The sequence below is a fragment of the Rhamphochromis longiceps genome, linkage group LG3, assembly GCF_057381845.1.
Source record: "Rhamphochromis longiceps isolate RC_006_pf linkage group LG3, R_longiceps_female_GT1.1, whole genome shotgun sequence".
Classification (NCBI taxonomy): Eukaryota; Metazoa; Chordata; class Actinopteri; order Cichliformes; family Cichlidae; genus Rhamphochromis; species Rhamphochromis longiceps.
The window spans coordinates 18,850,010-18,863,899 of NC_140559.1; the positions used below are offsets into that span (position 1 = coordinate 18,850,010).

At 39.2% G+C, this 13,890-nt stretch overlaps 1 protein-coding gene across 1 annotated transcript; it reads right to left on the reverse strand.

Annotated features, from left to right (window-relative positions):
- Positions 1–1,098: 1,098 nt before the first annotated feature.
- On the reverse strand, positions 1,099–5,590 carry LOC146673278 (junctional adhesion molecule-like). Its single transcript, XM_085402639.1, has 4 exons — positions 5,521–5,590; positions 4,892–5,242; positions 2,188–2,532; positions 1,099–1,949 (listed from the first exon to the last, which is right to left on the reverse strand). The coding sequence occupies exons 1-4, from the start codon at positions 5,588–5,590 to the stop codon at positions 1,705–1,707; spliced, it is 1,011 nt and encodes a 336-aa protein (XP_085258765.1). The 3' UTR covers positions 1,099–1,704.
- Positions 5,591–13,890: the final 8,300 nt, after the last annotated feature.

Consider the following 13,890-nt stretch of genomic DNA (forward strand, 5'->3'; position numbering starts at 1 on the left):
CAAAGGGAAACAATTTTGCTGACAAAGCTGCAAAAGCAGCAGCTATAGCAACCACAGTCTTACTAACAACTCGTGAAATTCACACTATTCCACTGTCTGTACTGCAGGACGATTAAAAAGCAGCATCGCCAAAAGAACAAAAACAATGGCTAAAACACGGAGCAGTACTAGACACTGATGACATAGTCTCACTAATCCACTCACATCCCACAGATTTCATCAAAGATTGTTTGTTAGGTAGGAGATGGAGCCTCAACTCAAGAGCAGCTTTAGAGCTACAAAACCACTGGAGGTCAGGAAAGACTCTTAAACAACAGGAAACTCTTCCAGGAAACCAGATAAGCAGAACTCAATGCAGCACTAACAGAAAATCAAACAACTTAAGTCAATTAAGTCACAAACCCAAAATACACACATAAACCTAAAGGACTCTTGAATGGGAGCACAGAACTAAAGGCATAAAGTACCATGACAGCAACTCACATCAGGAATAAGAAAATAAAGACCCATAAACACTAAGAAATAACTGAATAGTTATTTTTTAAAAAACAAAAAAACAAAAATGATCCAAGCTATAAAAACAGGAGTTTCCTGGACAATTAATGTATCAGATCTGAGGACGTCGATTATAGCTGCTGGAATGTTTTGTTTATATGATCTTTATCTTTGCGGATGCTTGGAACCTTATTTAAGGTCTCTGGGCAAATTTAGGTGCTTTACTTTTTCCTGTTGTCGCGGTAACTGATAAACTGCTGGGATGGTTTGGAAGAGTTGAGGCAAGTTTGACCACATGTGATGTTTGTTGTTATATTATGAAAAATCACACAGTACTGTGCAAAAGACTTGAATCACCCAAACTTCTTTGTCTCTTTGGAATCAAATTTGAATTTCACAAAAAAATAATTAAATTCTCAATAAAAACCTCAATGTCAATCATTTAGTTGTAGCTGAACCATGAGCCATCAGGCAAATCTCCATTAGCAAGTTATGGTGGATCACCCCGTGCGTGGGGCTGCACAGCATCAACACGTTAGTGCAGTTAGCTCGTTAACGTTGTTAGCTACATAAAACGTTGTCACTGTGCAGGTGACAGGTGGTAACTCACTAACAGAGATTTGCTGTGTTAATGCTGTTATGGCATTAATGTCATTTTAAAGAGATTAACGCTGACAGCACTAATTCATACATGTTTGTAACACAGTTTTACTTTGTGTTCATGAACATTCTGAAGACTGTAGTTCAGAGTCACTGGCAGGCAGCACAGGAAAGTTCATTTCTGTGTGTCTTCAGATCATTTGACCCACAGTTCTGCTGTGAGGTTTAAAGATGATGATCAGCATGTTCTTCACTTTTGGTGTCAACACAGAGTTTGGATCAGCAGCAGGAGACTCAGAGTTCAGCTCTTGAACCCTCTGAGATATTTCATATCCTCCCTGGTGAATTTGATGTGTTGGTCCACAAAGTTCATGTGATCAGTGGTACATCCTGAGATTTGACTTTCACCCAGGTGTCATCCACATACCTGAACTAATAACTTGGTGATGGTCCAGGGTTGGATAACAAAGCTCTTTTTTCCATGTTGGGGAAACCTACAGTCAGCTGAGACTGAAGAAGTCACTTGGATGAGACCAGATGAACAGAACCTTTGACCTTTTTTGACTCTGCTTCTGTTGTTTTTTGGGGGATTCTTTTGTTTTTGTTTTTTTAGATGAGAAAAAAAATACTACCAGCAGCAACAAGAAGCAGAGGTAAAGCTTGCAGTGCAATAGATTCATCCTTCTCCCCTTCACCCTTCCTGCCATTTTCTGTTTTAACTTCAGGTTTCTTCCTTTCATCATTCTTCCCTTCTTCCTTTTTCACTTCTTCCTTCTTCCCTTCTTCCTTCTTCCCTCCATCCTTCTTCCCTCCATCCTTCTTCCCTCCATCCTGTTTGTCTCCTCCTGGCTGACCTGCAGGTGAGAAACAGGTGTGAGGTGTCAGCTGTCAGGTAGGTGATGAGTGAAGAACAGAACAGAATCCATTTCCTCTTCAAACTGCTGTCAGACATTATCTACTGCACTCTGATCACATCACTCAGACCAGCTGCTTTCTACAAAATCTCATCAACAACATCTTTAGAAACAAACATCAACAACCAGGAAGCAGCTTCACCTCTGATCACAGACACACTCAACTCTACTCACTCACCTGGAGGAACAACATGAAGGTGGATGATGCTGATTGGTTCCGTGCTGATGTCTCTCCTCCTGCGCTTTGTTCCACTAACAACACGACACTCATATGTTCCAGCATCATTAATCGTCACATCCTTCAGAATCAAAGACACGTCTCCATCCTTCATCTGTCTGTCCTGCAGATCCACCCGGTTCTTAAAAGATGGATGCTGATTGGCTGAAATAAACTGACCATCCTGGTACAAAATCACATATTGTGGCACCAGGTCAGCTCTGCTCCACTTCACAATGTTGCTGTTTGGAGCTCGACATGTCAGAGTGATGTCCTGTCCAGACTCAGCTGTGATGATCTTTGGGTCTAAAAGAGGAAACAACAGAGAGCAGAGAGGTTAAAGGGTTTGTGTGTAATTAGTAATTAGTAATTAATTACTGATTACTTCTCCAAAAAGTAATCACATAACTTTACTGACGACTTATTTTCAAAAGTAATTAGTAACTTAGTTACTTTTAAAAAACATGATACACAATCTGAATAGATAATAAAGCAATAGACCTTTAGTCCAATTATATTTTTATGCATAATCCATTATATAAAATGTAATTACATTTTTTCAAAAGTCTCTTTTTAAAATTTGTTTCATTAGTTTTAATCTTTTAACTTTATGCATCAAGCACAAATTAAATTGGCTGAAAAGGAAGCGCTGTGAGTTCTGTGCCCCTAGAGACAACAAAACAAGCCTAAGATGCTGCAAATATGTTTGCAAGGCCCACCTCTCCTGAGTATCACATACCAGTCATGTGCATGAATACACATGCACACACAAACATACACATGCCCACACACAGAAACACACACAGACAAACACACACAAGCACACTCACACATACACACTAGGCTTCATGTTGAGTTTGGTCTTTGGTTTTCAGTTTATTTTTTACATTAAATGTTCATTTTGTAATTCATTTTCAGTGCCTGTTTGTATTTTCACTGCAGTTATTTAATGTCTATTTATTCATGTTAAACACTGCTTTGAGACACAGCTAAAGAAAGTTGAATAAAAATGGTGAGAAATGTTCTTTGTGATAACTTAAGAGCAGTTAACAAGGACCAGTCAATTTCGACCGGGAACACTAAAGTAAGGGGATGGGGGATGCAGAAAACCAGAGGGTTTTAAACATCTTCCAGGCTCTGACCTCAGAGGGACAAGAAAGGAAATCTTCTTCTGGTCAGCGATTTCCAGTTTTATTTCAAGTCTCACTAATTCAGTCAAGTTTTCATCAAAGATTGTTTGGTAGGTAGGAGATGGAGCCTAAATGCAAGATTCAGTAGAAAAAACATAAACCCAAGAGCAGCTTTAAAGCTGAAATCTCAAAGTACAAAACTACTGCAGATCAAAGAATCTTAAACAACAGGAAACTCTTCCAGGAAACCAGATAAGCAGAAGGCAATGCAGCTCAAACAGAAAACCAAACATCTCAAAATGAAATTTAAGTCATGAACCCAAAAAACACACATAAACCTAAAGAACTCTTGAATGGAAGCGGACAACTAAGAGCATAAAATACCATGACAGGAACTCACATCAGGAATAAGAAAATAAAGACACATAAACACTAAGAAATAACTGAAAGCAAAATGTCAAGAAAGAATTAACAAACAAAAAAAGAAACACGATCCACGCTACAAAAACTGGAGTTTCCTGGAACATTTAATGCATCAGATCTGAGGATGTAGGAATTTTTTGTTTATATGATGTTTGTCTTTCCGGATGGGTGGAACCTTAATTAAGTAATTTTCTTCTTCCTGTTGTCGTGGTAACTGATAAACTGCTAGGATGGTTTGGAAGTACTGAGGGGTTTTTTTGCTTTGCAGACATTTTGACCGCATGTGATGCCTGTTTTTATGAAAAATTACACAGTACTGTGCAAAAGTCTTGAGCCACCCCTAACTTCTTTGTCTCCTTGGAATCAAATCACAACAGTTTTTTCTTTTCAAATTAAAATCTTAAGAAACAGCAGAAGCTTTCTGAAGCTTCTCTTTGGATACTGGCTGCTTCTTCACTCAGTTTCAGTCCTTGTAGCTGACAGAGGAATTTGTTTCAAATATAAAAATACTCCAAACTCAAAGGATCAAGCATCTTTAGACACTTTAATGCTAGCAGCCTGTCACTAAAACACAGTTCTTCTTTTTTTGGTTGAATCTATGAAAAATGTCAAAGATAACAAAATTTAACAGTCACAATTGTGTTGTTCAATGATTTGTGCACAACAACAACAATGGGACCTCTCTCATCCATCAGTCATCATGTGGACATTTTTCTGACACACTTTGAAGCTGATGGACGTTTTGTGTCTGCACTAAGTACGTTTTCACCAGCTATGGCACCGGCAGGATTCACTTTCACAGACTCACAACCACCAGCTTCACCCCTCTCCTGCCCCTCCAGCTGTAGACTTTAACATTGAGTTTCCCCACACATGTTTACAGGCGAGTTAGAGAGCAAGAGAAGAAGAGACGGATTCATAAATGTCTTTGTTTCTGCTCTAACCAAACAATGCTGCTCTACAACTCTAGACTACCAGCCACAAAGACAACAGCTGGAGAAACATCTGCCTACCTCTGACATCCACCAGCTCATCCATACAACAAACAAACATCAACAACCAGGAAGCAGCTTCACCTCTGATCACACACACACAAAACTCTACTCACTCACCTGGAGGAACAACATGAAGGTGGATGATGCTGATTGGTTCCGTACTGATGCCTCTCCTCCTGCGTTTTGTTCCACTAACAACACGACACTCGTATGTTCCACTATCAGCAGTGTTCACATCCTTCAGAATCAAAGACGCGTCTCCATCCTTCATCTGCCTGTCCTGCAGATCCACCCGGTTCTTAAAAGATGGATGCTGGTACTCTGGAACAAACTGTCCTTTTTCGTAAAAAAGCACATATTCATCTTTCAGGTCTTCTCTGCTCCAAACTATAACTATGATCTTCTTGTTTGGAGCTCGACATGTCAGAGTGACGTTCTGTCCAGACTCAGCTGTGATGTTTTTCTCGTCTGAAAGAGGAAACAACACAGATCAGATACGTCGAAGGTCAAAGTACAATTATGATCAGAATGATTGACTTTAAATATTTTGTTTATTTCCTTTGACATTTAAGTTTTTAGTCATGTTGGATTTAATGAACCTCTGAACATCCAGCAGGTCACCAGTGACCCACTGAGGGGGAATTTTAGCCTCATGCTAAACATGCAAAGTGTATTACCATGTAAACAGGCTGATACTCTTCAGTTATTTACCTCCGAGATAAACACGTTCTAACAGTTAATCTCACCTGCAGAGACGAACACGAGGACGCTGAAAAACAGCAAAATGGAGCAGAGTGACGCAGTTCCAGCAGACATGTCTGTGTTTCTGTATTACAGTGGTGGGCTGGAACAGACAGTGGTGGGCTGGAACAGACAGTGGTGGGCTGGACCAGTGTCCTCCAATGCAAACGTATAAATGAAGAAAACTGGAGAGCAGCCAGTCTTTAAATAATGATGCCAAAATATTTGTACCTAAGAGGTCAAAATCAGGACTCTTATTTTCTTAAATTAATGAGGAATTATCTGGTTTTGTGGCTGAAACATATTTAATAACAGTCATTTGGTTTTGGACATGACTGATTATAACAAATATACACTGGTTAAAAGCTTTAGTGTCATTCAAGGTTGTTCAGCACTTTGGATTCAGAAATTATTTTCTATTATTTTAAGAATCATCAGCTCTTTATAGAAAGCTGAGATGATAACTTAAGTTGGTGCAAGTAGATTAGACAAAGCTTTTTAGACAAAACATTTTGAGTGCTCAGAGCAGAAAAGGGCTATTTAAGAACCAGTCCATTTACCATTTTCTTCAAGCTGTTTTTTTCCCCTTTTGTGTCACAAACATAGTAAAGAATATTTAAAAAAGCATAATTTCATGACATCCCTGCATTAGGTAAATCAAATGATCACACCTGATATGTGCCTTTAATTAATTTAACACAGCTTTAATGCTGGCACGGCAGAACACAGGAAATACAAAACTAAACTGGGGAAAAGTAAACTAACACTCGCAGGTAGACACAGGAAGATCCACACAACATGAGGGAGAACGTGACACAGAACTGAGGGAGACGCAGACATAAATACACAGAGGGTTAACGAGGGAAGTGGGAGCACACGGGGAACACAGGTGACACTGATAATAATCACGGGACATGGCAGGAGTGAACACAACACTGACGGTAGAGGTGAAACAGGAAGTACAGAGGTTCAGACAGGAGGAGAGAGAGCACGGGGAGAACACCAACATAACGGGCAGGGGAGACACGGAATAAACACGAAAGGGGACGAGGGCTCATGAATACACAGAGGGGCACACAGGGGGTGAGAGTCACAAAGGGAAAGCACTCAGGGAACAACACAACAGGGCAACTCAGGAAACAGAGCCTAAACAGGGAACAAAATACAAACATACAAGAAAACTAAGAACACTGGGCCAACATGGCCCAGGACCATGACAGTCTGAGCTCTAACCCTGGCTGCCAAATGTCCCCCTGAGGCCTTTGTGCCTTTTACCACCAGACTAAGTTTGTAGTCCTATCTACTAATATTATTTTATTTTTTATTATAGCACAAGGTTCAGTTAGGTTACTACTTTGACTTCCTCAATTTGAGCACATTTCTGACCCGATACTTTATCAAGCTTTTACTCGAGTGTTTTTGACACTAGCAGCTGTACTTCTACGTAAGTAAAAATTGCCTGCAATTTTGCCACCTCAGTTGCCACTTTTCTGGAGTTTGTATACTTTTTATATTGAAACGTTCAACGTTTTACGTGTTATCCTTGATCACAGTTCTAAACAAGTTAACTTTCTTCACTTCAAAGTAACCCAAAAAAGAAACTACATGTCCAGTTCTCTTTACTCCAAACCTGGTTTAAGGCTATGCTGTTGTTGTGATATGGCCATACAAATAATATTAAGTTTAATTAATATTTAAAAAAAATGGCTGCTTCATGGCTACCGGTTCAGAGAATTTGCAGACTTTTATGGAAACTGTCACAATGTAACACTCTCACTGTCAAAACAGGGTTGATCCATGTTTCTATTAACACTGATTCATATATCAACAGCTCTGAAAATCCTTTTTTTTTTTTAAAGTAAAGCAGAACAGGATCTCTGTATCTCTAAAAATCCCAACAAAGGGCTGCTAGTTTCCTAGTGGCATTTTCTCATTTAAACCATGGTGACTTAAAAGTTTAGCAGCAAGACACTTGTTTCGTTTGTTCCATCAAACATTTCTTTCAGCTATCTGTGTTTATCAGAGCGATATGTGACTCATTTTTATTGAATCACCAGAAAGTACACAAATACAAGATTAAATATTTTATTTATTTACCAAAGATAGATAATTACACATTGATACAATGAACAAGGTGTCTATGAAAATTACACATGGTGTAAGAAAAACATTATAACATACAAATAAGTGTTTTAAGATAATCTGACATACTTTAAAAGCATAAGAATAAAAGTTTAAAAAAAAAATCATGTTCTTTGATGATCACATTACATGTATCACATTTTTAAAGCATAACGTAGGGTGTTCACAAAAACAGTTTTATGATTACTTTTTCCACAGTGCTTGTATGCCTCTTGCAAAACGATGTACTTTTCACCATAAGACATAATAACTCACGATTATCTAAGACCAGCCATGAAATGTCCATCGCTTCATTACAATCATTTGTCTCCGCTGCTGCCCTCAGATCCAGTCTTCTGTACTGTGGGGTAAAATTGCTTTTTTGGTGGTTCATAAAAAAGATCTCAAAAAGCAATGTTGGTGAGGGGACCAGAAACACTGGGTTGCAGAGCAGCTGGTAAGGACTTGTATATTTCTGGAGAGTCTGCAAAAGCTGTCTTCCTCGTGCTCCTGATTGGATAAGGGAGCCCGGCTCTGATATCTCACTGGTGGCAGCTAAAGGTAGGCATGCCTTGGAGGCGGAGTTGGTCTCGGGCGCAATCTTTCAAACGAGCCTCACGGCATTTCAGGCAACCTCAGGCCGGAAACAACATCCGGTCACTCGCGGTCAAAATCCACGCAGAGCTGGTGTTTCGCAGGGATCAGGTTAACACATCTGGGTCTAAAAATATAAAGAAAAACAAAAAGACTTTTAAAACACGCAAACTAGCAAAATATCAAAGGAGCATAACATAACAATAACAAGATGATATGAGATACCTGATGAGGCCATGATAGGTGATGTAGACATGTAATGTATAAACTTTTACGGGAGTTAAAAGTCGAGCTTATATATATTTTAAAGTGTATTGTACGTGGGATAGGCTCCAGCGCACCGCGCGAGCCTGAAAAAAGGATAAGCGGAAGCGAATGGATGGACGGATGGTGTATTGTACGTGTTACAAACCATTGTGATATTTTTTTTAAATGAAAGGATTGAGAGAATGGTAAAAAGGAAAATGCAAACATGTAGTTAGAGAGGAAGATTAACACTTACCGAATGATATGCGGATAAGGAAAGAGACGCAAGTTGCTGTTGAAATCGGCCGCTTCCTATGCGAACTCGCAAGCAGTCTGAGCGGCGCCAGTTGTTGATATGGCTGAAGGCAGGGGTCTTCTGGGAGCACGGCGGCAGTCTTAACCTGAGCGGGAGATCATAAAAATCGGACCTACAGCCGATTGGCTAACCGGGGTGCGAAGGGAGCCGTGCCATTGTTATGTGATTGGCAGGGGGGCGACATTAGGCGGAGTTGGTCTCCGGCGGAAATTTTCAAACGAGGTAAGCAGCATTCGGGAGCTGAGCGGGAGCGAACAAGCAGGACAAATTGTGCTCTGGAAGCGGTTGCGGGTCGGTGCGATTAAGAGCGAGGTAGAACTTAGACTCTGCGTAGAATTTTAGAGGTAGCTAGTAAGAGGGATGGTTTTGAAGAAAAAAGACTAAGGATTTTTCCCCTGATTTTGAATATAAGGTTTTGGGAATAGAGGGGGTACCAACAAGTTATTCTAGGGTTTTGGAGAAAACGCGGAGGGATTTTTAAGGAGTTTTCCCTGCGTAAGGAGGATTAGGGTTAGGGGATTGGCGAGAGTTTTTTTCTGACTGAGTTTTATTCTAAATCTACAAATGCATATAAATCGAAATAAAGTTTTGCCCCAAGGCATGCAGCCTGTATTTCCGGCCATACTGAATGTTACAAAAGCACAAGTTTAACTAAACAATTTTAATATGGTTTAACAGATTTTTAAACACATAAGCACGGAGCCTCGAGAGAGCACGGTCCGGAGACACGGGCGCGCCCAGACACACAGCACGAGCCGTTTATTGTGGCTAGCAAATTAACTGCAAACAAAAGGCAAAACTAACAATACACTAAACTGGTTGAGCTAAATTAAATAAAAACCTACAACAGGAACATGGACCAGACATAAGAAAACTTGACCTCTTGGCCTAGAAACAACGCAGACGATCTGACAATGACACACTGAAAACAAAGGACTTAAATACACAGGAGGTGATTAGGGGAAGTGGGAACACATGGGGGAACAGCTGACTGACATGAGGCTAATGACAGGACAGGAAAACGGAGCTTTTCCGTTTTCGTTTTAAAAAATAATCCCGTCCACACATAAAGGCAGAAATGAAGGAAAACGCTGCTATGAACATGTCAAAGCAACAGGTGGCGATATATTCCTAACTGTGCAGAAATGTTGGCCAATCAGAAGTCTAGATGCCTCGGTGGGAAAGAGTAAACAAAGCTGGGGCATAGAAGCAGAACCGAGTCGTATGTGGGGAGGGACAGTAACTGTGTGTGTATGTAAGCATTTAAACACTGCAGAGAGTAGAATTAACAGTAACAGTATTGTAGAAATTCATTTCACCAAAACAATAACGTGGCGCACAGTGTGACGTCAAAAAATGCGCACATCTTTGACGCATTTTCTCCGTTTTTCTCGTCCACACGTAAATGCAAAAACGGAGTTTTAGAAGATATCCATCCATCCAGTTTTTAGAAAGCTTCGTTTTCAGTGACTAAAAACGCCGTTTACATGTGGACGAAAGGTGCAAACGCATAGAAAAATCTGCGTTTTCAAAAATACCCGGGTACGTGTGGACGTAGCCTAAATACAATGAACAAAAAACCCACAACTCCTTCAAAATAAAACAGGAAACACGAGACACAGACATGACAATACAAACTTGATAACATAAGACATGCAGCATGAACCACAAAGGGTGAGGGAATACAGGGGCAGAAAACACAAGGAGTCTAATAACCAAATGAACTTTGCTAATCTAACGAACTTAAACATAAACAACATCCAAATAAACTAAAACTTAAAACGCTGGGTCAACAGAAACGGGAACCTGACAAAATATAGTCTATAATTTATTTTTTTTCTGTACCCCACATAATTAAACATTCAAGTTGAAACTTGAATGTTGCATCCATGGAACATTCAAGAAATGTGAAACTGCTATCAAATAAGGGGTGCTATGTTAATATGTAACTTGACCTGTTAAGGTGTTTTTTGATGGAAATAGCTTTTGATTTCAGCAAAAATTGATCTATTAATACTGCAAATTAAACAAATGACCATTTTCAATTCTCTACAACCTATAAAATGTTTTGAAACCCTGTGCTTATTAATTTGGAGCAGTGCATACTAAGTTTTTTTTATTTTTGAAAAACACTGTTTTTATTGTGCGGTTTGTTCAGTAACATTTAAATTATACTCGAATGGTTGATGACTCAAAAATTATGCTGACTGAATCGACTTTTTAGGAAAATCACAGAAAAATATAATTTGCATAATAATTTGGAACACAGTGTAGATTTTTGCTTTGTATGTCTAACCAGACCTTAACAAAAAATATTTGTAACTTGTGTAAATAATTGTTTGTTTTTTTTACAAACACGCAAATTCTAGTCTACAGATGCACAAGCATAAAATTTTCAGATATTTTGGTTTACAAGGTTACAAAACTCAGTTCACAACTTTACAAGTACAAAATATTCATGAGCACAGTTTGAGCCCATCCACACATTACACTTCTTTGTCACAGCTGGATTACAGATGTTAAATCCACACAGACTCTGTCTAACCTTGTATCACTTTCACACACATTATTATTAATATATAACCTTCACTTTCTCACAGTAAATCTCACCTGCAGAGACAAACACAAAGACGCTGAAAAACAGGAAATTGTAGCAGAGTGACGAAGTTCCAGCAGACATTTCTGTTTCTGTTTTAAAATCAGAATCTGAGATTCAGAAGAGACTATATGAGATGAACTCTGAGGTTCAGATAAAGCTGAAAGTCCCTGAGTGAGAGAGAAGGTCTGTAACGCCACACTTATGAGTTAGAGAGAGAGATAGAGATGGTGGGCTGGACCGGAGTCCTCCAATGGAAACGCAGAAATGGTTCTGCATTAGGTTAACATTAGGACTGACGTATATTAAATTATATATTAAATTATATTGAATTAATGAGGAACAATCTGGATTCATGGCAGAAACATATTTAATAACAGTCATTTGGTTGGATATGACTGATTATAATACACTGGATGAAAGCTTTATTGTCATTCATTTATTGTTCACCAATTTGGATTTGGAAATTATTTTATATTATTTTTAAGTCATCGGTATATATACTATATATAAAGCTGAGAAGATAATTGAAGCTGGCGCATGGAGATTAGACAAAGCTTTTCTTCAAGCCTGTTTTTTTTTCCTGTGTCTCACAAATTATGGCAATGAATATTAATAGAAAAGAGTAATTACAGGGCATCACTGCTTTAGGTAAATCATTTAAATTATCACAACTGACACGTGTGTTTGTGTCATCCATCTTAGATGATTGTAATGGCTTTTTTTTGTTTTCTTTTTTAAACGGGATTAGAAAAAAATCTCAGTTTCACACCTCTGAGTTGAAAGCAACCTTCCTCCGCCCCTCATACTGGTACAGTAACCCCACCACTTTTTTCCCCAGCATCTTCTAGAATGACATCCTACCTTGGTCAAACTGAAGCTCCTCTGCTGCCACCTGTTGGATTTTTACATAGTTTACATATAGTACCTCACACAGGAAACCTTTCTTACACACACACTTTTTTAGAGAGAGAAGAAAATAAAATAAAAACTGCTTTTGGAGGAGGAGAATATATTTGAATATTTTTGTTAATTTTTTCCAAAAGATCAACAATGTCTGATAACTCATCTCAGCCTCCAATAATACATCATCATAGATATTTGATTCCATTTTTGTGATCATCTGGATTCATTCTTTGGTCATAAGGTGAGCAGGACTCACTAAAGTGATGCTGTGCCTCTTCAATAAATACAGTGTCTGCAGTTCAGCAGAGAGGAAGTGTTTGTTTCTGTTTACTGGAACAACTGCATTAACCACTAAGATGTGGTGAGACAGATATGTAGACTCCAAAGTTCCTTTGGTTTACTTAAGTCTATTTTGTCTATGTCTGTGAAGGTTCTCAGTCATCCAGGTCATCGTAGTCTAAGGAGCTTAGAAAAAAAAAGCATCAGGACTTCTTTAAGTTGCTTGAAGACGTTTCACCTCTCATCCGAGAAGCTTCTTCAGTTCTAAGGTCAAATGGTGGAGAGTCCCAGATTTAAACCCAGTGGGAGTTTCCCCCCAAAGAGGGACAATGAACCCCCTATTGAACCTCTACCTAATCACATGAGCCAAGGTGAGAAAATGGGTGTAGCTCACAATCAGCCAGGGTTTCGGGTGAGCTCATTGTGAAACCTGGCCCCACCCTACCATGTGATGTCCTGATGTCAGATGGCCCAGGATGTGAGTGGGTGTTAAGGCGTCTGGGGAGGAATTTCAAAACTGGATTATAGATGGCAGACAGTTGGTGTCGTAAACCACCGCCTCTGATCAAAGATGGTCGCTCACAGTAGACATAAATGGCTTCATTCACTCCTCTTTCAAACCATCTGTCCTCTCTGTCCAAAATGTGAACATTGGCATCCTCGAAAGAGTGTCCTTTGTCCTTTAGATGCAGATGGACAGGCGAGTTTTGTCCTGTGGAGGTGGCTCTTCTATGTTGTGCCATGCGTTTGTGAAGTGGCTGCCATTGTTTTGTTGTTTGTTCACAGTTAGAATAAAAAAAGTTCACAGCTTAGAATAAAATCTATAATTCCTGCTTCATGACTTAGTGAACTATGATCATACATGGTTGAACATCCATTAAGTTATCAGCAGGCATTCATATATGTAGTTAACTCAAGAGGAAAATACACAACAGAGTGGGTTGAACTAACTAGAATGAAAAGTTTGATATTATTGAACTCAGAGATCAGATTTAAAGTTATTTTCCAAATCTGCCTTCTGGAACTGATTAGTTTTTCAGTAAACCTCAGTTATTCTGTCTGTATCATTTTATGTTGCATTAGAACAAAAGAGGCAAAGCAAAACTGGTTGCCCAACCCAACCTGTGACCATGAGCTGTGGGACTTTTTTACCCAAAACAGTTTTGCTTCTCCAAATTAGAGAACTGGATGATGACTTTGACCTTTGACCTATGATGACTTTGACCTCAGAGAGGCTTTAAGATCCATTGAAAGTTTAACAGCACTGAGCTCTCTGCTCATTCAGGAAATGTGATTCAGAAGGAAGTCCAGTCTGAG

Excerpts from the sequence above, each read along its gene's own strand:
- LOC146673278 (XM_085402639.1), bottom strand. The coding sequence starts at position 5,590 with ATGTCTGCTGGAACTGCGTCACTCTGCTCCATTTTGCTGTTTTTCAGC. Across the intron at positions 5,243-5,520 it reads CCTCGTGTTCGTCTCTGCAG|ACGAGAAAAACATCACAGCT; the intron begins GTGAGATTAACT and ends TTCCTCTTTCAG. Across the intron at positions 2,533-4,891 it reads CCTTCATGTTGTTCCTCCAG|ACCCAAAGATCATCACAGCT; the intron begins GTGAGTGAGTAG and ends TTCCTCTTTTAG.